Source organism: Perognathus longimembris, chromosome 20 (assembly GCF_023159225.1).
Source record: "Perognathus longimembris pacificus isolate PPM17 chromosome 20, ASM2315922v1, whole genome shotgun sequence".
Classification (NCBI taxonomy): Eukaryota; Metazoa; Chordata; class Mammalia; order Rodentia; family Heteromyidae; genus Perognathus; species Perognathus longimembris.
Window position 1 is genome coordinate 41,365,711 of NC_063180.1, and position 27,392 is coordinate 41,393,102.

Genomic DNA, 27,392 nt, shown 5'->3' on the forward strand with positions numbered 1-27,392 from the left:
GCTCATTTCCAGGCCATTCTCCACACACACCCGTGGGTCTCTTATTGTGTCACCTTGATCATGTACAGTTCACATCCAGCCTCATGCAGACTTAGAAAATCCTCACGAAAGCTCCAAGGCAAGGAGCGTCTGAGAGCACCAAACTGCAGCGCACATGTGAGGCTAGCGCTTTACATTTTTCCATCCCATATTTGCACAGTGCAAACGGGTTCCCTGTTGGCAGAGAGCTTCCCCTACCAACGCGGTTACCCTGGTGGCTGGAAAGGGGAGTTGTCCCAACTAGGAGCTGGGGGCTGGAGGTGCACGGGGGACCGGCTTTCAAAGTCACCTGTCCTTAGGCAGCACAGAGCTTTCGTCTCTCTCAGCAACACCGGTCAGATGGCAGCACCACTGCATCCTCCCCTGCCTGGATGCCCGTGGCTCGCTGTGCTCACCAGGTCCCTGTAACCAGCAGATCCCTCCCCACCCCCACCCCCACCCCCACCCCCATCCCGCTCACTCTGTTTCCTTCCACTCAGCACCCATGCGCCGAGACATGAGACTCGAGTGGAAAAGACCACAGTGTTTCGTATTCAAGAATTCTGCAGCCTCAGGTAAACATAACATTTAATAAAATTAAAACAACAGATGCGAGCGATCATTATGAAAGGTAAAGCGGGCATTTTCGGGGAGGAGGGAGGCGGGCTCCAACACTGGATCTTCCTCCAAGTCGCCAGCCGGCAGAAAGGACAATTCGGGGTGCACCATGGGATCCACGGCCTCGGGGGGGGGGGGGCAAGGTGTTCTCCCACGCGTGTGTAGCTGCCCCGGGCGCAGCGTGAAAGCCAGTGGAGGAAACGCTGGCTCTTCGTCTTCTCATTCCGGAGAAGCTGCAGGCGGCTGTGTCACCCCTGGGGTTAAGATCAAGTTGGGTGTCCACAGAACTCAAAGCCTACGGAGGCCTTTGCACACATGAAAACAGCCGCGCTGCATCCACACGCGTGTGCACCGCGGCCACGGCTCCCGGGCTCCCGTCGCCACGGCTGACACCGCCGGCGGCTTCTAGGGCGTGAGTTCAGGCGTGGACTGCGCGGTTCCCGCAGAAATCTGAGAGTGGAAACAGGTGCGTGGCTATTCGCGTGGACTCCAGAAGTTCTGTCGGGACGAGCCCGCCACGGGGATCTAAGGGAGCGAGCTGTAGAACTGGAGCCTGAACTTTGAGGAGAAGGAAGCGAGACGCGACCTGGCAGGGAACATCCATGACAGGACGCCTTGCAACGCGGGCAGGGCCAAGGGCTCCTCGCTCATCACCAGCCTGGGAGGCCATCCCCGGGGGCCCAGGTCCCCTCCCCACTCACAGGCTCTCGGGAGTCCACACAGTGACGTGCTCCCCCTGTCCTCGGGCTGCCCGGCCCCGGGCTCCTCCAGCTGCTCAAGGAGAATGTGCAAGCGGAGCAGCAGGTCGGAGGAGGGCATGTTGAGCATCGCGTAGCGCATGAGTTCATTCAGGGCGTCTCGGTTCCTGGGCTCGTAGAAATCGTCAGGGGAAAAGTCCATCCACAGGGTGAAGATGGAACACAGGGTGCTGCGGGCAGATGGGGGACAAGGGGTGTGAGAGCCCGCCCTCCCCACCCTGAACCTCCCCTAGCCCCTTGCTGGCCAGGCTGTCCGTCCCATATGCAGACTTGCATGTATTGGGAAGAGGGAAGAGACTCCTGCAAGCAGGATGCGCCTCACAACCCACTTCTAGAAGCTTCTGAAAGACAATTCTCCAAAAATTCTCACTGTGCTAGGCCATGAGAAGGGTGTTTCCCCACAGGGTCTGGCGTTCTGCCCACAGGCCTCCCTGTCACCCCTGAGAGCCCCCAGCCCCACCCCCAGCCGTGTCCTCTGCGTCCACGCAAGTCCCAAGCCTCAGCCCCCTGGTGGAAGCCACAAGGGGTGTGGAAAGGAGAACTTTGCACTTCTCCAGTCAGAAGCTCCAAAGAGCCCCAGTTTCAAGGACAGCACGCCCTTCCCTTGGTCCCAAAGTGCACTTACTTCTTCACTGGCTCATCTTCCCCGCAGTTGGGGCGGAGGGATCTGTACCTGAGGGAGGAGAAGAGGAAGTCGCCTCTGTGGCTCTCTTGTCCAGAACTAACGGGACACCTATGGGGCTGGCTAAGGCCCAGACGGGAATGTAAAACTGGAAGGCGCGTGAGATGTGTCTATCCTGTTCCGTGGACATTTAAGAGGCTTGACTGCGTGTGTCCAAAGTAAATGCTTCTGCCTGGTGGAAGTGGCTCACCCCTCTAATCCTAGCTACTTGGGAGGCTGAGATCTGAGGAGCACAGTTCAAAGCCAGCCTGGGTAGGAAATATCCAAGAAACTATTATCTCCATTAACCAGAAAAAAGCCAGAGATGGAGCTGTGGCTCAAGTGGTAGAGAGCAGACTTGGAGCACAAAACTCAGGCACAAATCCCAGGTCCCTAGTTCAAGTCGCAGGATCAGCACCCAAAAACTAAAAATAAATGCTTGAAGGGTTTGTAAAGGAGTGGCCCAATACAATCCTTTCCAGATGGCTCTCAGTGGACACAGTGCCCTCAGTCCACGCTCCTCCTAGTCCTCCTCTGGCTACATTACTTCACAAGCCTCCAAGATGGCCTCTGGAACCTTATTTACCAATGATAAACGTGGTCTCCTAGCGCCTCACTAAGCGAGGGCGACAGTTGGGTGCCTTCGGCTCACGCCTGTAATCCTAGCCTCTCAGTAAGCAGACTACTGAGGCTCCAGGGCTGCACTCAACCTCGAGACACAAATCCTAGACACACTCATCCTTAATAAAGTAGAATTCTAGAAATGGAGGTAGAAACGTCCATAGGGAATAGGTTGATGGGGAAATGAAATGCCCACACTGGAGACACAGAGTCCTGGGCACCCTCGTCCTAAGAAACTAGCCAGGCTGGGTCCCGCTTTGTCTCATCCCCCATTCCCATGAGAAGAGCCCAGGGAAACAAAGAGGCTCAGAGAGGTGCCAAGTATTCCCAAGACTCAGCCAGGAGGGGCTGAGCACCTTGGATTGATGGGGAAACACTCACTTTTTAAATAGAATATCCAGCACTTGCTGCATTGTCCCACACAGTCTATAGTTGTGCAGAAAGTTCTTAATAAAGAAGAGATCGCCTTTCTGGTGGGCAGGGACCAAGTTCAACACCAACATCTCCAGCAGGCCTGCCTCCGGGCTCCACACATTATAGGGTACATGCAGGGTCGGGGCTGAATCATTGTCACCCTAAGGGGGTAAAGAAAAAGGATCTTTCAAACGTGGAAATGGGAGCACACTTCAATTGAGTAACTGCGATCGAGTGGATTGACAACCGCGCAGGAAGTGATGTATCCTTATGGACACTTAGAAGCACAGAAGGAGGTATCATCCTGACTATACCTGGTCTTGTGATTCCATTGACTTCTGGTTGTAAAATGGGCTGAAGGGTTGGACCTGTGGCTGGGCACGGAGCCAGCCTCTCCAGGCTTGAACGAGGCACCCACACCCCACGTTCCTGAGACCTGAGGCTCCTGACCTTGGAAGACAGCACGAGAACATCTTTCTCGCTCCTGAGTCACAGGCCAAGTGAGCTGCCGTGAGCAGACTGTCAGTTACATTTGCCTGGCTATCAGGGTTCCATGTTCTGTTCCATTGTCAAGGAAGTGGCCCAATGACCTATGCTTCTTCCTCACATAAGACCTTCCTGAAGACACAGTGGAGGGTGAACTCTCCCTTCCCATATCCCAGTGTGCACATGTAGGCATAGTTAACAGCACACCTTGCCTGTCGAATCTGCTGAGCTTAGGTCCTGGCATGGTTTCAGCTCCCAGGAGCCATTCGTAGGTCACATCCATGCCTTCCTTGTCACCATTCCTCTCATCCTGCACAAATCATTTTGCTTCTCTGACCATGTGCTTCCTACACACTATTGCTGACATGAATATCCTAGGGCATTGTTAGGTATTTGTGACCTAAACATCAGTTTGCCCTTGACGCCCCTCTGTGGTGTCATCTGGAGCTAATGCACATACTTAGAGATGGGAAAACCAAGAAGTGTTTGAAACCTTGTGAGATCCCATTTTCTACAGAAAATGCCGGGCATAGTGGTATGTACCTGTTGGCTATGCAAGAAGTATAGGAGAATCAAATCCGTAATCCAGGCTGGCCAAGGCAAAGAGTAAGACCCTATCTCAAAATAAAGAAAGGAAAGGATCAACTGGTAGAGAACTTGCCTAGACAATGGGAAGGTCCTGCATTTAAACACTAATCTCCTCCCACCCCCCACCCCCACCCCACCACACACACACAGGTACCTGTGGCTCATACCGGTAATCCTAGTTACTGAGGACACTAAGATTTGAGGATCAGCCAGCCTGGGCAGGACAATCCTTGAGACTCTTTACCTCCAATTACCCACCAAAAAGGCGAGAGGTGGCGATGTGACTGAACTGGTAGAGCAGTAATCTTGAGCAAGAAAAACTCAGGGAAAGTGTGCAACACAACATATATAAATACACATCTTTAAAAGTAAAATAGGGTCTGTCTAAGGCACAACAGTTGGAGCTCACAGGTCTGGAAGTTGCCCTAGGTGAGTCTGTGTTTGGTAAGTGAAATACTGGCTTTGGCCTTCACCATCCACTGTGATGCTGCTATGGACTTTATAAACACTTTTTACTTAGATGCTCAATTGACTACCAATATTTTCAGCCTTATCCTATAATTCCAGTAGAAGCAGAGACAGGAGGATCTTGAGTTTGAGGGAGGCAGTACTATATAGCAAGACCTATCTCAAGAGAAAAAAAAAAACTAAAAGTAACTGTGGTAATAATAATAAAAATCAATCTTTGATTTACTGTAAGATTCATTTTATAAACTTTCAATTTTTTTGTTTTGAGCTCTGTTTTGATAGCACTTAGGTTAAGATACAAGAAAGCTATCATGTAGCTCTGTAAATGCATTTCCTTTATACCTGTACCAAGACTTTTTCTATTCTTTTATCTTTTTGTGCCAGTTTTTCTGTTGAAGAATCTGACACAGGCACACACATTAATTAGCCTGCAGTAAGGCCTGTTAGTTCTCTGTCTTCCGTGCCGTAGCTCGCCCCTTGGAAGGTTAGGAGAAGTGACAGGGCTGGAGCTGTCACCACCTATAATAATGCCTTCTTCTGTACTCTCTGAAGGACCCGCTGGATTTCTTTTGCATTTAATGTTAAGATGATAATGATAGTGGAAGGAATATAATCTAAGATAATGGCTAAGAAGTGTCATCGAGTGTCATGTATGTGACTGGTCATGCTGCCATTTCCTCCACTGGCGTCACCGTGGTTTGTTTCCATGGCACCACGGTACACATGGAAATAACACATTGTGCTACAAGGTTAAGAAGACCGCAGTGTCTCTAGGCCATAGGGAGTTTCCAGGTCCACGGCAGCCTTAGAGAACCATCACGGTTTCTGGGGTGCCGCACTGACCAGAATATATATGGCTCAACAGCATGTACAGATTTTCCTTTGCTTCTTTTTCTTTTCACTGTTCTTTTTTTCATTTCTTTGTTGTCAAAGTGATGGACAAGCGGTTACAGTGTCATATGCAAGGTAGTGAGGATGACAGGAGCCAGGATGACGCACCTCCGGGTGGAGGGTTTATGGGAGGTGCGTCAGCAGCTCCCATCAGAACCACATGTGGTTCTGGATGGAATGTACAAATAGGCATCAGATAAGCAGCGCCACCCTGGGCACTGGGGGCTCATGTATAACACGAGCTACTCAGGAGGCTGAGATCTGAGGACTGCAGTTTGAAGCCAGTTGGGGCAGGAACCCAGCCCATGAGACTCTTATCTCCAATCAGCCACCAGGAAATTGGAAATGGTGCTGTGGTTCAAAGTGGTGGAGAGCTAGCCTTAGTGAAAAAGCTCAGAGATAGTGTCCAGGCCCTGAGTTCAAGCCCTACAACCACCACCAACAACAACAACAAACACCTCCAAATGGTAACTGTCAAAAGGTGCCCACATGGGCTGGGGATATAGCCTAGTGGCAAGATTGCCTGCCTCGGATACACGAGGCCCTAGGTTCGATTCCCCAGCACCACATATACAGAAAACGGCCAGAAGTGGCGCTGTGGCTCAAGTGGCAGAGTGCTAGCCTTGAGCGGGAAGAAGCCAGGGACAGTGCTCAGGCCCTGAGTCCAAGGCCCAGGACTGGCCAAAAAAAAAAACAAAAACAAAAAAAAAACAAAAAAAAACAAAAGGTGCCCACGGTGCTTGAATAGACTGTATTATGAATACATACATACTACAGTGGTAAAATGTGTCCTTAGGATGCATAAATCCCTGGGTTTAATTCCAGCCTTACAAAACAAACAAGCAAACAATAAGAAAACCCCTCTGGATGGCTGGGTTGGGACGGCTAAAAAGAGGTAAGAATCAGAGAGGGCAGAAAGGATAGGGCTGAGGGCCCAGCTAGCGGCCCTGACTGTGAGAAGTGACTCAATGCTTGACAAAGACCCCAAAGATCACACCTTTGGCAAAGGGTGGCTCCGCCTTCTCATCAAATGACAGAAACCTCATGATTGTTACGGGCAGCCTTTTCTCTCATTGTGTGACTGCTGCCTTTCATAACCCTCGGGATGTCAAGAGATCTCTGAAGAGCAAGGTCTCAGGTCTCTGGGCATCCTTTTCTATTATTCTTCTCTGTTCCTAAGACCAAAAAAAGAAAAGAAAAGACTCACAGACCCATGGATCTAGATTGAAATTCCAGTATCACTAAGAAAACACACATCCTAACACATTTATTTTTAAAGATGTGGATTGAAAGTTCGCTGTCAGTTGCAACGAAATTATTAAGTATTATGTGACCATGGCCTTAACTGTTTATGTTGTCTACAAACTGCAGTGGCACCAAACCTTTCAAACCTGAAGCAGGAGAGAGGGATGAAAGGGAGGACATGCCGGCTCCATCTGTCCTCTGCTCCCCTGTACCTCCTCTATTGCCAAGAAATACACAAAGACCACCCAAGTGAGAACGGGGAGGCCATTTATGCAGAGCTTGCTAGCACAAGGAAGGCAACCACCAGCACTCGCCTTTGGCAAGAGAGGGTGGGAAAGCCTTGTAAGGAGACAAAGCGAGGCGTCCAGGTGGCCTGACTGAAAGTGGTGGTTCAAGTCAGCCCAAGACAGCTTCCAAGCAGCAGAGGCTGGGGTGCAGTCAGGTGGGTCGGCTTTCTCCAGTTGTTCTTGACTTTGCTGCATAGGGGCAGAAATCAGGGAAGCTGGCCATCACCAAATCCCAACTAGAGCTAGCTACCTGACTCTGGGAACATGCTACCGAGGGGCGGATGTACTGTAATGGTACATGCATAGGACACGGAGATTGGACAATCATGGTTTGAAACCATCCCAAGCCCAAAAGCAAAAAAGAAAGGAAGGAAGGAAGGAAGGAAGGGAGGGAGGGAGGGAGGGAGGAAAGGAGGGAGGGAGGGGGGGGGAGGGAGGGAGGGAGGGAGGGAGGGAAGGAAGGAAGGAAGGAAGGAAGGAAGGAAGGAAGGAAGGAAGGAAGGAAGGAAGGAAGGAAGGAAGGAAGGAAGGGAAGGAGGGAGGGAGGGAGGGAGGGAGGAAGGGAAGGAAGGAGGGAAGGGATAGAGGGGAGGAGGGAGGGAAAGGGAGAGGAAAGGACTCAAGAAGCTGAAGCAGAAGGTGATAAGTTTAAAGCAATACTGAACAATATAGTAATATAGTGAGACCCTAGCTGAGAAATAGAGAGAGATAATTATTTCATTTCTGAATCTCTTACAAAGGACAAACAGAGCTTCCAGAGTTTGTCTTTAAATAACATTTGCAAATGTCAAGTGTTTTCATGGCTGTCAGGATCTGGATCCACAGAGCACTGTCTCCAACTTCACTAGATTTGAGTGAGGACTAGGAGGAGAGGAGAGAAGGAAAGTCTCTCCTGAATGCTCTACTGGGTTTCTCAGCCCAGGGACCTGCCTTCCCTCAGAGGGAGACTGCATTTCTGTCCCAGTCTCTCGATTGAACTTATCAGCTCTTCCCCAGGACCTGAATGGGAACAACAAGTCCTACAAATGTATGCACACACAACACACACATGCACATGCATGCATACATGCGGCCACACAATACCACAGTGAAATACCCAGGTGCACGCTCACCTATCGTGGTTATATCACAGAGTTTCTCACATCCATTTTTCAGCAGCCTGTGGACCCTAATAGACATAACACACACACACACACACACACACACACACACACACACACACACACACACACACTGTTGTCCTTGTGGCCATTTACATGGTTTTGCAGAATGTTCAGACTTAATTCCAGGCTCCACCCTGGGTTTCAGAAATATCAGGCCTATACTTTGGCAGCTTTGGAATCCAAAATAGGGGGCCTTCCAGCAGCTTGAGAAAGCATTCAGGCACAAAGGGCCATTTTTATTGCACAGGGAGCTGCTTGAGTTTCTTCTCCCAGTATACTTTTCCCCCTTTGGAGGGGAAAAAAAACCCACAATACAGTTCCCATTTCAGATTATTTTTTAAATTATGCATATTTTAAAACTGAATACAGATCCAGTCACACGTACCCCAGTATTGGGTTTATTTGGGCATCTTAATTACAGTGGGATCTCACCCGCTCCTTCCTCCTCTTGGGCAGTCATACTGGTGACTCTGACAATGGCCAGGCACCTCAATGTTGGAGTGTGACTCTGAATCAGAGCTGTTGGCTAGCAAGGGGGGAAGCCCTCTCCATCTTTTATTGATCAGTAAAAAGACAAATATAAGTAGACTTACACCAGGGGAGTCCAGGAAGAAAGTTGATCTGTGAGCTGAGGGGGCTCCTAGATTAACAATAGCAAAATCTTGACCGGCAACATTCGTAGAAGGAACACGTGAAGGGGTTGAGCTTATTATCTATGAGGAAGCTTGTAAGATGTGACTGCCAGTTATGGCAAAGGAGAATCCATAGAGCAAGCCCATGTGTAGATCAGCAGTGGGACCGGAATGTGAAAATAGAGAGTATGTCTCAGCCAAGCTTAAAAGGGCCACGAGTAGCATGCATTCTACATGGCTACAGGTTCCCTACAAATTACTGAGGCATGAAATGGTCCTCACCCTTCCTGGAGAACCAGAATCAGACATCCTAGCACCCACAGACAGGACACTGGAACACACACCAGAGTTGACAGGCATTACAATACCTTTCTAATTTAAGAACAAAATCCAAGATGACTTAGACGCATGGTAAATTTGTGGGAAGAATTGACCTGCAATTGACACTCTCCGTAGTCTCTCTTGCAATCTCTGGGAGGACCAGGGCCCCTCCCCAAGGCCAGGTGAATAATAGTGTGTCAGGAGCAATGGATGGACGAATGCCTCATTAGCAAAATCAAAGCTAATCTAAGGTTTCCCCATGCCCATGGCTTTTCCAGCAGAGATCCACCTGCACATCTCTGGGGCACATTACATTGAGAGTGAAACCATCCTTGGAATGCATTAACTAACTTAGCTGATAATGTGAGCAACTAGCATTTTGTGGTGGCAAATGAAGGATGGAACACTTCATTTTCCTCAACCCTTCTAAGCTCATCTGGATAGACTCCTGCCAGAGAAGACATTTGCTCCTTTCCTTGTCTTGACAACAGAAGATGCTTATTAGTGACTCTTCTCTTTCCTCCTGGAGCCCAAGAGGACTGCAAAGGACTACAGTAGAGAATAGCACAGATTCAAGGGTACAAATACAAAAATGGTGGGCTTTTATTCACGTTACAGGGCTCAGCATAACCCCTTTTTATGGTGCCCCTTACAGTAGTAACACTGTCTGCAAGGTGGTTATCATTGCTCTCCTTCACATTTTATGAGGGAGAGAATGAAAGGCACATAGCAGATGTAAAAGCATGGACTCTTGCAGTAGCACCTGCAGAATGATTTGCATTTTCTTATTTAAGTTCTGCTTCTCCTGAATAGAATAAGTCACCCAAGAAGATGCGTTTGTTCCAGAGACAAGGGAAGGGAAAAGCAAGACACGCAGGCAGCTCCTACAACTACCTCATCCAGACACAGCTCCTGTTTCCGCTGTGAAAGAGCCCTCCTCCTCTTAATCTCTAATTGTATATCAAAGGAAAGTGACGGGGCAAGGTGGCCATGAAACTACCTCACCAAACAGCAGTCCAGCTGTTCCACTCTTCTGCAATCAGAAAGCAGGCTGCACTTCTAACAGCACATCAAAACGTACGCAGCCAGCTGCCCAAACACCACCTGCCTGCCAGGCCATTTGACCATCAAAGGCCAAGAGACTCAAAGAGGCTGCCGGATTTTAGCTGTGTCTGTTTTTCAAAACAAAGGCTTTTTCTCAAAAGCATCTCTTGAAATGACCTTTGGCTCAGCTAGTGATTTGGAAGGGAAGAAAAGAAAGACAGTCAAATAGTGAAAAAAAAAAAAAAATCAACAGTACTGATATACCTAAGCTTAATTCTTCTCTAGGAAACCAAGCAGCGTTCTTAGCAAACGCGTATTATGTGGGCCTCCCACTCGCCTCAGGTCTCTAAGCAGCCACTGTCAGAGCCTCGGTGAGAGGAGAATATCAAATGCAGGGTGTGGGAGGCCATGGGCCAACAGAAAAGGAAGAGGAGGGAGGAATTGTGGTCACAACAGGTCCTCAAGTTTCTGTCAGAGCCGTAAGAATTCATAGTAATTGGACCTATAAGCAAATCTTTATCCTACAGGGCTTGATTACCCTATGATTTATTACTCTATAATCTATAATTCTATTATAGAAACAAAAGCTGTGGGGGGGGGGAGTGGGGGTGTGGGGGTGTGTATTGGGGTTTGAATTTAGGGCCTCATGCATTCTACCAGTGGGCCCATATCTCTCTTGGCTTTTTCACTGGCTAATCAGAAACAAGAATCTCGTGCACTCATCTACCCTGACTGGCATTGATCCCCACATTTAAACCTCTTGGGTAGCTAGGATGACAGGCGTGTGAGCCAGGAGCACCCAGTCAAATAAAAGCTTCTCTGAATCTTTTTTTTGAGGTGTGGGTCAAGCTATCTAGCCAGATTGGGTATGAATTCCTGAGCTAAAGTGATCCTCCTGCCCCAGCCTGCAATGTTACTGGGACTACAGGCACATACCACCATCCTTGATCAGAATTCAGCTTTCATCAGATGTCCATGGCTCATGTCTATAATCCTAGCTACTCAGGAGGCTGAGATCTGAGGATCATGGTTCAAAACTAGCCCAGGCAGGTAAGTCTGTAAGACTCTTTATCTTCTATGAACCACCACAAAAACCAGAAGTGACGCTGAGGCTCAAAGTGGTACAGCACTAATCTTTTGTAAAAGAGCTCAGGGACAGCACCCAGGCCCCAAGTTCAAGCTCCATGACCAGCCACAACAACAACAACAACAACCAAAAGATCTTAGGTTCGTATAAGTTCAGGACAAACAGCTCTAATAGACTATTATAACTCAAATGAAATCAGATATTCACTGCACACAACTGTTTTCAGGATCTGATCTTTAAAAATAATGTTATATTTCATGCCTTCAGTCTGTTGTCCCTCAAGATGAAATGCCATTAGAAGAAAAGTATTATGGGTTTTCAGTGCTTGCTTGTCCAATTTGAGCCACAGATATATTTTAGTAGACCCAATAAATATTTTAAATGAGTTTTAATAATAAAACAACTTGGGGTACCTTTAGCAAACAAGCTCTCCCTCTCAGAACTGCTTTCCCTCCCCGCATCCATCTCCTATTCATGCCCAATGACAGGAGTGGGGTACCAGAAAATAAATAGACACCAAGGAAAGCAAAGTGGAATGGCTTCAGCAATATTCTATTGAGCAATGTTTATCTAGTGATGTCTACTGACAAAGCACCCTTCCTTCAGGTAATCACTCATGAGTTCTTACTTCATCCTAGGCCTGCACTAGACCCGGGAATGAATATATTCAGCCAATCCTGCCCAGCTGAGCATTTCACTTCCCACCAATACATCACTGCTCTCTCTGAAATCACTTACATATGGGTGCCTTGGGTTCTTAGTAATATTAATAGCTGACATTTATATAAATTTAAGCTCTTCCAGAAAATCAAATTAACACTGAAAAATCAAATTAACTTTGTTAACTTTTGTTAATTTGATTCTTCAGTGCTAGGGTTGCAACTCGGGGCCTCCTGTATGCTAGGAGGAGCAATCTACCACTGAGCTAAACCCCAGCTCTGGTATTTGTCAATTTTTAGTCCTTGAAATGACCCTTCAAGATTGGTCCTACCAAGAAACATCTGGTTTTACCAATTCAATCTTGAACATTCCCTGGGCTCTTGCTCCTGGAAACAGCAATAGTTAAGAGCCCCTGGTGTTTTCTCTCGCTCACTCTCTCTCTCTCTCTCTCTCACACACACACACACACACACACACACACACACATACACCCTTTTGTATCCCTGTAACTCCTCTGTACATCACCTTAACAATTAAAAATAAAAGAAAGAGCTTATTACAAAGAACCGACCTTCCCTATGTAACTTGGGTTGGACTGGATGGTGACCATAGGTGGAATACAGACAGAAATTCTTGTAACTGACTGGTGAGTAGTAGAAGAGATGAGTTTAGCCAATCAGAGCAAAGCATCCAATACCTCAACAGGACCATTCTGTAGTCTCCCTCTGAGATGCAAGGCCACCTTCTTCACACCCATCCCAGAACATTCTATGCTCACAACACCCACCTACCTCTCTCCCCCATGCTGTTCTTTCCAGCCTTTCTGCCCAACCATTCAAATGCTTGCCAATCTGGTGGTCAAGGTGTTCCTACCTCCCGTGCCAATAGCCCTCTCCTCTAACGGCAATAATCCTCTAGGATTATCTAAATCTAGACTCCAGATTCTTTCTTGGTTAATAGCAAAAAATCTTATCCATTTACAAGAATGGAAACTGAAGTCCATGGGGGTTTTGTAGCTTGCTGAGATCCCGTAGCTGCAGTCAGCTCCAGAGCCCATGTGTTAAACAGTTCTATTCTAAGAATCCTGTGTGTCATTCAACCTTTCAATCTCCAATCGAAAACACTTTCCTCATCCATCCAACTTCAATCTCAGGAATTTCCAGCCTGAAAAATAAATGGGAAGCTATAACATGAAGCCCAAGACGGATCTGTTTCCGTTCAAATGATGAATATTAAAATAGAACTTGTTTATCTGAAAAAGAGACAAAATTTAGCCACCCCATGTCAAATCAATTCTACAACTTGAGTTAAATCAGCACAAGTGATGCCAAATGGCTTTCACCTAAGAGCCTAGCTACTCAGGAAGCTGAGATCTGAGAATCTTGATTCAAAGCCAGCTTGGGCAAACCAATTGGAAAGACTTTTATCACCAATTAATCAGCGAGAAGCCTGAAGAGAGGTGTGGTTCAAGTGGGAGAGTGACAACTTTGAGCAAAAAAAAGCAAAGCCAGAGCTCAAGTTCAAATCCTAGTACTGGCACATACACGCACGCACACACACACACACACACACACACACACACACAAATATGTCATATGAGTGCATTTTTGTTCTTGGAAACTCTGGGAAGGCCCATTTTTGACCAGTGTTGTGGTTTGAATAATGGAATCAATTCCAAAACAAAGGTTAACACTTAATCTCCAGGGAAATGGTGTTATAAGAACTTCTTAAGGAAAGTAAGATTGTACCTCATGAATGCATTTATAATTTATAAAAGAGATGGAGGCCTTTTTGTCTTCTACCATGTAAGGAAACTATTAAAGAAAGATATTCTCACCACACAGAAACTTGCCTGCACCTTGGACTGGCCAGCCTCTAGAACAGGAAGACAGCTCTGTTGTAATGTTACTCACTCTGTGGGTATAGGAAAGACGAATGCTTAAGCCTGAAAGTTAAGAGGAAAATCTGAGCAGCTTGGAGAGACCCTGTCTCAAAAAAAAAAATAATAATGATAAATTATCCACTCTAATAAAAAAAAATGTATTCTGTTTCAACAGCACAAATAGGCCAAGACAGATTCAATGCAGTTAGGCTTTCCTCATGTGTGAGTATATATTTGTAAATTCATTTACTTTAACATATCTATGGCACCCCACAATCAATCTTCAAAAATCGTTGACAACCCTTTGTGGACAGGTGCAGAGCAATAGGAAATTCTACTTGTCCAACGCACACATTCCCAGCTAAGGCATCAGCGGTTCCTAAGCCCAGGGCTGAAGTGCTGGCTGAGATCCGTGAGTGCAAGAGTGTCACAGGCCTTTGGGGGGTGGGGTGGGGGAGTGTGTTAAATTAAGTTTCATTATCTGAATGTTGTTGACCATTAGTTCAATTTTTTGTTTGGTTGATTTCTCTTTTTGTGCTGATAATGGTGCTTGAACTCAGGGCCTGGGCATTGTCCCTGAGCTTTCTCGCTCAAATCTCGTGATCTACCACTTGAGCCACAGCTCTGTTCCTGGTTTGTTTTTGTTTTCGTTTTGGTAGTTATTAGGGGGATAAAAGTCTCACAGATTTTCTCACCAGGGCTAGCTTTGAAGTGGATCCTTAAATCTCAGCCTCATAAGTAGTCAGGGTTACAAGCATGAGTCACCAGCACTCAACTAGTTCAATGTTAATCCACCAAAAATATATATTTAATAAGGTGTCTTTAAGCAGAAACTCACAAGAGAAGATGATTGTATACCGATGGATTGATAAATTGTTGTGACCAAAAGCTTGCAGGAACAAAACCTGTATTTTTGCAGGAAGCACTGCTCAATATTCTCTAATGCAGTATTCCAGGCAATGTGATAGAACCTAATTACCGCGAGGAGAATCACAGGATTGATTACATGCTTTGCGTTGTCTCTCTTGTGTGCTCTCTGCCCTTTCTGCTTCATGGATTTCAGGGTAACTGCATTTGTAACTCACCAATTACAGAGCCCACTGTTTGTGTGAAGGAGCCATCGGCTTTAAAAAGAGGTGGTAGAAAATAAGAAATAAGGTATGTTAGCATCGTAGAAAGCATTCTCAATTATATAACATTGTTCCCTTTGATGCTCTGACATCGGTTCTGGGAAAGAATAGCCTGCACATTCCATGGAGAAGGGAGAACTTCTTCCTGCTTAGAATCTCTTGGCATTCTTTTGTGTTCATGTTCATTAAAATCACTTGCAAGACATTGTTAAGAATAAAAGCTGGGCAACAGTAGAGCACCTAGGACTCCTAGCTACTCAGGAGACTGAGATCCGAGGCTCCTGATAAGAAGCCAGCTCAGGTAGAAAAGTCTGTGAGACTCTTATCTCCAGTTAATCTCCAGAAGTGGACTTTCGGCTCAACTGGTGGAGTGCCAGCCTTGAATGGGAAAGCCAAACAGAAACGAGAGGCTCTTGAGTTCAAGCTCCAGTACCAGCATAAAAGAAAATAATAATAATAAAAATCGACCTTGACTTCCTATATTTCCCATGTGTTAGAATCTTTACAAAAGCAGCGTTACTTAGAGGATGGGTGCCTGCCTCCTGTACACCGGCTGCAGCAGGCTCCCTAGCACTGCCCCCGGCTCAGAATGCATTTACTAAGCCTTTCCACCTGTCTGCCTGCCTGTTGGGGCCTCTTTCTCGCTGTCTCTCCAAGTATCTACACTCCGTGTACATGTGTGTTCACTCTTGGCAGCAACTTCAAAGGTGAAAACTGCCATCCAGTCCCATCCATACCCAGCATGCACCACGGTCAGCCATACCCTACTTGATGTGCATAGATTTTTGTTACAAGAGATATAAGTAATAGAACACTGGAATAGGAGTGATACATCAATGTTCCATTTATGCACTTTCTCAGTACAGCCCGAACCCATTCACAACAGACAAAAATCTCATGGATACTGGTAAACAACTAAGTTTTTTTCTTTGAGGAGGGCTGGTTGTCCTGGGGCTTGAATTCAGGGCCTGGGCGCTGTCTCTGAGCCTCTTTATGCTAAAATCTAGTGTTCTAGTACTTGATCCACAGTGCCACTTCCAGCCTTTTCTGAGTAGTTTACTAGAGATGAGAGTCTCCAAATTTTTCTGCCCAGGGTGGCTTTGAACCATGATCCTCAGACCTCAGCTTCCTGAGTAGCTAGGATTACAGGCGTGAGCCATCAGCGCCAACTTCCAACTAGGTTTTTACAGCAGAAGTCTGAACACACTTGTGTCAAACAAATCTTTCAGTTATTTACTTTCTCACCCTATCTGATCCTAGTATTTTCTCCAAAGGGGGAGAATATACAGGCTGGTTTTATTTTATTTTTAAAATTTTAGTGACAGTGCTAAGGCTTGAACTCAGGGCCTCGTGTTCTTGCTCAGCTATTTCACTCAAAGCTAGCACTCTTCTATTTGAACCACACCTCTATTTCCAGCTTTTTGTGGTAAGTTCATTGGAGTTAAGACTGATTTATCAGCCCAGGGTAGCTCTGAATTGTGATTTTCAGATCGCAGCCTCTGAATAGCAAAGATTACAGCTGTAGTCACGATTACCTGGCCCATTCAAGGCTTAAATGTGGCCAATTCATCTGTGTTTTTCTTCTCAAGAATGAGGTAACAGACAATGTTTTGTAGGACAGAAAATATTGTGTGGTTAATATTTTTGTAGATAATGTTTTATACTCAGTAGAAGTAATAACACGGATATTTTACATTTGTCAAGACAGCAAAGGTGGAGATACCAACCATTCTATGACATTACATGGCATATAATGGAAGAACACTGCTGAGATACAAATCTTGCCCATTTACGAGTCCCTATCAGTGTTTACGCTACAATTAGATTCATGTGGAATAATTTACAACAGAGCTTTCTTCACCAGAGTAGGCAGAGGGCAAGCCCACCCTTCACAGGTAATCTGCCTTTAGTGCCACTCAGCCTCGGCTGAAAGGGAGGATCAGAAAGCGGAGTGTGTGCATTATATCCCCCTCAAGCTGACAAGTGGACTCAATAAATGTCAGGAGAACGCAATGGGGACTTCAAAGCAAAGACAAGCGAAGGCCACATCTAAAATTCCAATGTGAAATTACCTAGCTGTCCAACTGACAGATTGCTTTCCCACATCGACCTGCTCGCCTCTCTCCACAAGAAACCCTTCACTCCAGAAGGATTAAGAAAACAAAAATAGCTGGCACTAGGCCACGGGGCTCCTGATGTCTTCTCCTGTCCCACAGTGAACTCTGGGAGCAGGAGAGAGTGTGCATCCATTCCAGGCATCTGCCAGGGATCCTCTATAAATTCCCAAGGTGATTTCAGAGGCAAGTCTCAGACAACTTCCATCTGTGAAAGTTGAAGGAGTTATGGAGAAGCAGAGCTGGCTGGATTTCCAGAAACCAAGTCTCCCATTCTCCCCCCGGGGGAGCCCCAAGATGGGGGAGAATGCTAAGCTTAGGGGCCTCTCCCACACAGGATAGAGAATGACACGCTTTGGGCACATGGATAACAAGATTGGGTCCAATATATCAAATGCTGAAGACGTTGGGTTGGACCTGGGGACAGCTGCAAGGACTAGTGCAGCAGTAGGGTAAAGACTATTCTTGAAAAACCGTAACACCTACAGTACTACAGATCTAAGTGTGACTGTGATTCTAGTGTGGAGCATCGATCTGGACTAAAATGGTTTTCAATGTCCTCTCTCTCTCTCTCTCTCTCTCTCTCTCTCTCTCTCTCTCCTCATTCCACGCCCCACCCCCCACCCCTTCCCACACTATCATCTGTGCAGGTTGTATTTATAACCAGGGGGGGGGAAAAAAGGAAGTGATATACAGAAACAACCTGGCTGCAGCCAGTCAGCATTTCCTCAGAGGCTGTGATGAGATACTTGCCTTATATGGGCATGGCCTGGTCTGTTGGAAGGCTGTGATTGGCGGAAGCACAGCTGCTATGATTGCCTGGAAATTCCACTCTCGGTTACAAGAATAGCCTTCAAAGCAAGTCTGCAATTTATTGACATATCAAGTTAGGTTCAAGTTTTCGATGTTTATGGAGGCAGCTTTGGGGGGGCTAAACTTGAAATTTGTATCGAGATAGTTTTAGGCCAGATTTAATTTAGTTTAATGACACAAATAAAAGCAAAGGCAAACAAATAGGAAGTGAAAAAAAAAAAAGAAAAGAAAACATATTTTGTTTGTTTGTTTCGTGCCAGTCACGGGGCTTGAACTCTAGGCCTGGAATTAGATTTCAGCCTTCTGAAAGGCTTACAGGGGTGAGCCACCAGCATCTACCCACACACGGGTTTATCCTAGGATATGCATTCTTCCCATCCAACCAAAGAAGGACTACGCCCCAGTTTTTGGAATCTTGGACTGTGAATGCCTAGATAACAAGCTTCTCCTTTAGATTCCACAAGTCTCTGAACTTGGAGAGTGCCTTGTCTCCATTCAGGGCCCAGTCTGTGGCGACTCTGCTGTCTAATTTCCCTGTTGACCCACAAGTGAAGCAGACAATTAATTTAGTACCACCTTGAGAGTGATAAAGAAAGACAGTTGGCTCCTAGTTTTCTAATGGAGAACCTTTGAATTGCATTCACCCCACCAGTAATTGCTACACACATTTAAAGCTTTTCACACATGGGTGAACTTACCCATCCCTCAAATGTTTATATTGACCCTCCAGGCAAGAGCGAAGGGCTCCCAATGTCAGGTGAAATCAATGAGCTCACCTCATGGCATTGACAGCCTAGTGCAGGAGACAGATGTTTAAACAGCAGATGATAGACAAAGGCATAAAAAGACTGTAAGTCTACGGAATTCTGGGGTGCCTCTGGAAAGCATCTTGTTTAGCCAAATAAAGATTCTTTTGATTCAAGGAAAGAACTGTGTAAAAGGGTTTGAGAGAACCAGACTGAGAGGTCCTATACCCGGAGGTTTCGGTTCACCTCCAGCTCTGTGCTTTGCCCTTTGGCTTTTACTAGCCAGTCTCATCTGCTATTACTTTCCTTGCCAGCCCAGGAACCCAATCTCTTTTTCTGGAGACTCGAAGTAGACCCCGATCTCCTGTTTGTTAGATAAAGCACTAGGGCAGGTCTCTAGCACTACAGCCTCTCCAAAGTGAGGTACGGGATCCCCAGAAACTAAGACCATTCACACACAGATGAAAGAAAATGAAAGAATCTGTTCTCAGGAGCACAATGTCAAACATGTGTAATTCATAAATGCATTTATACGCAGGTGTTAAGGGTTCCTGTTCAATTTTCAGCTGTATTATTAGGAACCCTGATCAGAAAAAAAATACTATAATTCACAGACTTGAATCACGCTATAATTTTCTCTGTGTTCCGGATCCTGTAGCAAAAATATCACAAACTGGGAAGATCATGGAGAACTGCATCTTATTCCTCAGAGTTTTGGAAGCTGGAGACTCCAAGCTCAAGGCTGATGTGCTGTCTGCTAAGAGCTTTCTTCCTTCTGCTACACAGTTTTCTTGGTGTGCCCTCACATTCTAGAAGGATCGGACCTCATCCTATAAGGGCACTAATTCCATTCATGAATGCCCCCTCCTCATGTTGTAATATGTCAGGATGAGGGGCAGTGACACATTTGGGATGAAATCTGGGCAGACTGCCTGCCCAGCGCGCTTGCTCTCTGGCCTTCCTATCAGTAGCACACTCTTTCACAGAAGTAAAATCTTTGCCTTTACCAAATTCTTCTCAAGTTGCTATCTTCATTTCTACACAGTACCCAATATTCACCACACACTTTAGAAATGGAAGCTTAGAGGGGTTAGTGATCCGCCTGAAGTCTCTTAGGTCATGTAAGCGGTAAAGCCAATTGTCAACCTTGGGCTTCCTCACCCCAACGTTCAGTGAAATGCTCTAAGTTCACTTAGCCATGTCAGGACGGCTAATTGTCTCATACTCCTGTATGATCGAGGTGTAGTAGAAATCACAATGCTCACCAATATGTTGTCTTCATCTTTGCCAAGTAAAAGCCAAGACTAGCTGGGTGCTGTTGGTTGATCCCTGTCATCCTAGCTACTGAGATCTGAGGGTCGAAGCCAGCCTGGGGAAGAACAGCTCATAAGATTTTTATTTCCAGTTAACCACCCCAAAAGTGGAAGTGGAGCTATGGCACAAAGCGGTAGAGCACAAGCCTTGAGCACCAAAACTCGGGGATAGCTCCCAATCCCCAAGTTCAATCCCCATAACCAACAACAACAAAAAAAAAACCAAACCCACAAAAACCAAAATAGTATTTGCACTTTGTACTCTGTTCTTAAATTTAATGATAGAAAGGTGTTTGTTCTGTCACAGGTAATGTTAGCAGAAGCCACATGCGTAGTTTCTGCAGATCTCTCCATGCTGAATTTCCCTAGCACATTGAGTGCAGAAGGCATGGAAGACATTATCTTACAGTGATGGTTAAATCCAAATGGCTATTGTTTGTGTGGGAAATAATTTTTGTTTCACTAAGCCATCAGTTTTGAGGTCGTTTTTAGTCAGAGATGTCCCATCTAGTGCCAACTGATCAGCAGTGTGCATTAGCTCACCAACCACTGGTGCTTACTTAGTTCTTGCCCAGATTTTCTTTGGTTTGGCTACAAGTATCAACTTGGTCTTCAGTGAGCGTGCCCAGTATCAAATCCCCCATTTTCACTTGTATTCCATGACTCTTACGGCCAACCATGTGTGTCATACTGTCCCTTCTTATTTGATTTAACTTTTCTTTCATCATTACAAAAAGCTAAGTGCACTCAAATCTTTGATCCATGTAGCCATCTCCAGTACTTTGTAGCGGCTCTGGGGAGATGGAGATAATTTACTATAACATAGAGTGGTCAAATTCACTCTAAATCCCATCTCCACTCTCCCTCCCCCCTATCTTTTCTTTGCTTCCCACTTTCAGCCTCCTGTTTCTGATTTACTTTGAGTCAAACACTTTTGCTAATCTCCTTTCCTTATACTTCCTTCTTGCATCATTTGAATTTCACCTACATCCCAAGAATAACCATGACTTTTTCTGTACCTGTGTCAGATCTTGAAGTCAGGTCCTGAGCACTATCCTTTAGCTTGTTCCCTCAGTGCTGGGGCTCTACCACTTGAACCACAGCTTCACCTTTCGATTTTTTTTTGTGGTTACATGGAGATAAGAGTCTTGTGGACTTTTCTGCCCATGCTGGCTTAGAACAGCAATTGTTAGACTTTAGCCTCCTGAGTAGTGATGATGACAGGAATATGTAACCTCCAGCTAACAGTGATATTATCTAAGCAAAATTTTTTCCCTTCCAAAATGGAATTGGATTCCCTATAAGGAAAATCCTTCACATCTGGAAACACAATTTATCAATATCGAGCTGCCTTACATGTTTGTGTAGAGCAATACATCAAAGCCAATGTCTGGAGTCCGGTGCTGTGGCTCAAGCTTATGATCTCAACTACTTTGAAAGCAGAGATCAAAGAACTGCAGTTTGAGGTCAGCCTGGACATAAAAGTTCAGGAGACTGCATCTCAACCAGAGTCTGGGCAAGGTAATACTTATCTATCATCTCAGCCGTAAGGAAAGCTCAATGGCTAAGTGCCGTAGAAACCATCCATTAATCCCCAGTGACACAGGGAAGCACAAACAGGTCAGCCTGGGCATAAAGAAAGACTCTCTGTTATAAATAAACACCATAAAAAGGGGCTGGTGACATGATTCAAGTGGTAGACTGTCTGGCTAGCAAGTGGGAGGCCCTGAGTTGAATCCCTAAAACCACAAAAGCCTGGAAATTCACCATGGCTGCATCTTGCATTTTCTTATCTCTAGAACATTTTTTTTTAACCTCTGGATTAGAAGGCAGAGACCTAGTTGTATAAACGCGCGCACGCACACACACACACACACACACACACACACACACAATTCAAACTTCAGTGTCAAAGTTTTACAGGAAGACAGCCACACCTATCCACCCATGCATTTAATCCCACAGATCCAAGGGCAGAGTCAAGTAGTCACCATGGAGATTCAGGTGGGCTCAAAGCCTGCATTGTATACTATCTGTCGCTATACAGGAAGAAACCAAAATAGTAACCAGGTCCCTTGTTTCCCTGCTCCTTTGTAGCAGGGATTCCTGCCAGCCAAGTTAGGAAGTGGAACTCCAGTCACTTTTCCTTAGTAGGTGGTTCTGATAAGAAAAGACCGAACATACAATCATTCTTATCCTAAGCTTAATGCAGGAACAGCAGATACTAAAAATCAGTCTTCCTGGGACCCCCCTGCTCAGACACACTGGGCATCTTATGGGGCTGAGCTTTATCCTAGGTTGCAAAGAATCAGCCATGAGGTTGTAGATGGTAAAAGTCCTAGAGCTGCAGAGATAAGGAGAGTAGGTGATAGACAGCTCCGGACATCGCAACTCTCTGAAAGATGTGTCTTGTTGATTAGAGCCAGAGATTATCCTTCCATTTCAGTTTTCAGATAACTTTAATTTCCCATTTTCCCATTGTTTGGTGGGTTTTTTTTTGGGGGGGGGGTTGTTGTTGTTTGTTTTGTTTTGTTTTTTTGCTACCTCTGTGAATCCCAAACTTTCACAGCCATTTAACATCACATTCTACTTTTCTCCACCTTTGCTTGCATCGAAGCTGTCTACATGTTTGATTGGCTTTAAAGGGGGCCGTTTGAAAAGCACATTTTGTCATTGAAGATGAGAGAAAGTAACGCAATGGATATTCACTTGAAATGCTATGAAGATTTTATAGGAGAGAGAAATGAACCATTTCAAAACAAGCCTGTTCAAATGGAATTGCACGTCCCCAATGACTACCTTCCCAGTGTAGTTTTTCTGTTTTTCCACCTCTTAAATATTGAAAGGAATCTAGTAAGTAAGACATTGTTGCCATTTAGAAATGTCAGTGTTTATCTAGTTTGGCATCTCTCTTCCCGACATCCAGAAATACCATACTGGAAGAAGTATCCTAAGAGAGGGTTTTGCTGGGCACTGAGAATTAACTAAAAGTCCTTCAGTTCGGTATCTGTGCCCTTCGGCCTGAGTTTCTCTCCATTGCAGTCCCCTTGTCATGACCTTGAGCTTCAGGAGGAAAGGGGAATTTCACTGATTTAACATCTCCTGTGCAAGGCAAACTTCCCTCAAATGAGTAATGCCTCTTCTTATCGTCTTAAAGAAAACCAGCCAAACACTCAGGAGACCACCTGGTTCCTATCTGTTCCAGTAGTAAAGCAATAATTTCTCCAGAATTCCGTCAAGGACAAAGACTGCAGTAATGATCAATAAGCCCCTTACCTTCAACCTGACACTGTCTTAACTGTGCGTTCTCGCTCACCCTGTCCCCGGTTCTTCCTATTTAACTTGAGCCCACTGTCTGCACGCTGGGGATGGCTGGAGATGTACTGCAAAGTTGTCTTCCCCTGGCTGTCATGTAATGAATCTCCTTTCTCTGCCCTTCACCCTGTCTTTTTATTTGATGTCTAGAACGAGTGGCTGGACCTAATTTGTGACTCCTCAACTTTATCCTGGAGTCTAAAATCAGTCGATACCATATACCATACCTCACATGCACACACAAACAGACATATGCACACTCACACACACTCAAGCCATAATTACACATACACATACTCCCAAATGACAAATATATCTCCATGCTACACACTACATGCACGACATGCAGCTCTCCTCCCATACATACGCCCTCAGGCCACACCAACCATGGCAGACCACACAGGCATTCCTTGAGGCCCATAGAATAAAACAATTTGAAGAAGCCAGGTGCTGGTAGTTTATGCCCAGAATCCTAGCTACTCGGGAGGCTTAGGTCTAAAGATCACAGTTCGAAGCCAGCCAAGGCAGGAAAGACCATGAGACTCTTATCTCTACTTAACCAGCAAAATCCTGGACGTGGAACTGTGGCTCAAGTGATAAAGTGATAGTGCAAAATCGCTCAGAGAGAGTGCTCAGGCCTTAAATTCAAGCCACACGAGTGGAGCACACACACACACACACACACACACACGCGCGCGCACACACACACACACAGTGTAAGCACAAAACAATTCTGAAAGCATTTCCTCCGCCTCTGTAGCATGAGTCACGGTGACTGTGAGGGCCCAAGGCAGCCCGGAAAGGAATTTACAAGGAATTAAGCTTTGGGCTTGTCATTATGCTATTGTAAATATGCCTCTAAATCCTTTTCTAAAGGACCGGGCTCATTTTTTCACAGCATTAAATTCTCTCCTTGTGGGCTTTTGAGAAGTCGTTCATTGTGAATAGACGTGTCACCCGGGGAGAGTGACATCACTCATAAGGCCTCCTAAGAGAGGCCAGCACTACCTATTGGGATGCCCAAAAGAGCTTAAGCTCCAAGATGAAGGCACTCTTGAGGACTGTGCCAGCTCCCAGCCCCAGCTTTGGGTCCTCTTGCTGAAGACTCATTATGACCGAGAGTGGGGAAAGACATCAGTTTAGCTGCTAAGCTTCCACATAGCTCGTCATGACCAGCAAAGGTCATGTACCATACAGAGCCCGGTGGTTTCAGCAGTGTATCTGTGCCTGCCTCCATTCTCCTAAGTGGCTCTGCTTCCAGGAAACAGTTGGTCCCTGTGTCTCCCCAATGCTCTAGGGACCTCCCACTCACATTCATCCCCAGTGAATGGAGGCTCTGCCTGGAGGTGCTGGACCCTCATGGAACCAGACTTGGGTGTAGACTTGGACTGGTGGAGGCCGTGGGCTCCAAAGGCGAGCATGTAATAGGCACCATAAAAGTCGGGCCTTGTCGTCTACCCAAAAGACCACAAACAAGAACACACTAAAGCCACCAGCACAACAATGTTCATCGCAGTACAATTTGTCATAGCTAAAATATGGAACCAACCCAGATGCCCTTCAGTAGACGAATGGATCAGGAAAATGTAGTATCGATACACAATGGAATTTTATGCCTCTATCAGAAAGAATGACATTGTCCCATTCATAAGGAAATGGAAGGACTTGGAAAAAAAGTTGTACTAAGTGAAGAGAGCCAGACCCAAAGAAACACGGACTCTATGGTCTCCCTCATAGGGAATAATTAGCACAGGTTTAGGCTAGTCACAGCAGAGGATCATAAGAGTCCAATAGCTATGCCCTTATGAACACATAAGATGATGATGCTAAGTGAAATGAACTCCATGTTATGGAAATGACTGTTATATCACTGTTGTAATTACTTTCAACATGCCATGTGAAACCATAGCTTCTATTGTTGATGATCCTCTTGTATCCCCTCCTGTGGTTGTACCTGCACTATCACTGTATCTTATCTGAGAACATTGGAAACCATGTATACAGGTATTAGAACTAGGAAAGTGAAAGGGAATACCAAAATCGAGAGACAGGATAAAAAGACAAACGACTCCAAAAGCAATACTTGCAAAACTGTTTGGTGTAAACCAACTGAACAACCCATGGGGGGAGAGGGAAAGGGGGAGGGGGGAGGGGGAAAAGAGGGAAGTGGTAACAAACAGTACAAGAAATGTATCCAATGCCTAACATATGAAACTGTAACGTCTCTGCACATCAGTTTGACAATTAAAAAAAAAAAGTCGGGCCTTGTGTATAAGCTAACCATTCCTCAATTCTGTAACTGTACCATTTGATCTGAGCTCTTCCTCGCTGCAGTCCCTTGCAAATGTCTCTGGGTTCCAGGAGGAAAAAGCAAATTCCCCGATGTGCATCTTGTGTGGAAGGCAAACCTCCCTTCAAACAGGCCATGCATTCTTTTTCTCATCTTAGTGTCGACAGCTCAGAACTCAAGGGAACACCTAGTTCCTGTTCTGGCTCAGTAATGCAGTGGTAACAATTCCCGGACACACCTCCAAGGACAAAGATGGAGCTATCCCTGTGGTTTGGGACTGTTTTTAAGTATTCAGGCTTTCCTCACCGCCTGCCGCAAACTCTCTCTACTTAACCTGAGGCCAATGTCTGCATCCCTGAGGATGTTCCGAAAGTGCTGTCTTCCCATGGCTGCCATGTCATGAACCTCCTTTCTCTGCCCTTCACCTTGTCCGTTGATTTGGTACATGGGGACAAGTGGCTGAACCTAATTTGGGACTCTTACACTTCAGGCCTAAAAGTTTGTGGAGTCTAAAAAACCCAGTTTGGGGCACATTGAAGGAGTTCATAGCAAGGGCAGCAGACAGCCCTCAACACTGGAAATGAATTCTGCAAAGCACTAGGAGGCACAGAAAGCCAGGGAGAATTCTGTAGATTACAAATCACCCCGAAATGTAGTCGCTTGGATCATGTTTGCCCTTTCCCTACTGTGTCTTTTTCCTCATAAATATTCTGCATAAGCTCCACTTATTTGTGATGTATTAGGCTTTGCAGCAGAACATAAGCCCCATGAGGGCAGTACCTCATCCTGTTCCTAGCAGTGTACCCAGCACTCAGGACAACACTTGATATTCCATAGGTACTTAATAAATATTTACTGTGAAAAAGAGAGCATTCAAATAAGAGACAATGCCTTGATAAAAGACATAGGCTCTGGGGAGATGAACTTCCCCCCCTCACCAGCCCCAGAGCCCTCAAACTTCCCAGCCCAGATGTGAGGTTGCTAAGGTGGTGTCCAGGGCCAGTAGGCACTCTGGGTAGTCGACATCTCTTCTAGGGACCGTGCAGCCAAAGCATTTGCAAGACGACTGTGGGAAACTCATTTTGGAGCTCTTGGTGCAAAAGAAACACTGAGAATGGCTTAGATACCATGATGTTTCCAGCATTTTCTGTACTTTCAAGATGGACCAGCCATAGCTAGTTTTGCTCAAAGCCTCAGAGTCAGCCATTTGTATGACACCTCTATCTCTGTTAGAATTAGGACACCCCTTCCATAGACTGTGAGTTTTTCAACACAGTTCTACTAATGACCAGGCTTCTTTTTTTTCAGACAGCCTAAGAAGCTTGTGTGCGATTGGGTGGCCACCTCCCCTCGTCTCCTTCCAATGGCCCTGGGAACACCAGTCACATTGGCAACACAGGAATTGTCCACATGGCCAGGGGAGGCCCCTCCGTCACAGAGACATGGTCGGAGGGCACTCCATCCCAGGAATGCAAGCTAACAAATGGAGAGGGCTCGTGGGAAGAAGAGCAGATACAGAGCCATCTACCATCTGTGACTCTAAACTCCTTTTCTCTAAGCTGTTTAAGGACATCTCCCATTTCATTGTTCTCTTCTCCATTCATTCATTAGCCAGCTGCAGCTCTGGGTACCCAACAAATACCTGGCAGATGGGATTGGGCAGAATCTTGGGTGGCTGCCCAGAGCAGTACTATGTCTGATCTCCCTGGAGAAGAAGTACATCTTCCAGGAAAGCCTGCTCAGCCTCCTGGAGAGGAGGACATGCGAGCTGAATCTTGAGAACAGGAGGAGGAAGACGGCAGAGGAAGGTTCAGGAGTGGACAGGCC

At 45.9% G+C, this 27,392-nt stretch overlaps 1 protein-coding gene across 1 annotated transcript in view; it reads right to left on the minus strand.

Moving 5' to 3' along the window:
- Positions 1-1,161: 1,161 nt before the first annotated feature.
- The window catches only part of LOC125368218 (ral guanine nucleotide dissociation stimulator-like), a 176,443-nt gene continuing 150,212 nt past the window's right edge, over positions 1,162-27,392 (minus strand). The window contains exon 3 of the mRNA XM_048369060.1: positions 1,162-1,564. Coding sequence (XP_048225017.1) covers positions 1,162-1,564 — 403 coding nt within the window. The remainder of the gene's footprint in view (positions 1,565-27,392) is intronic.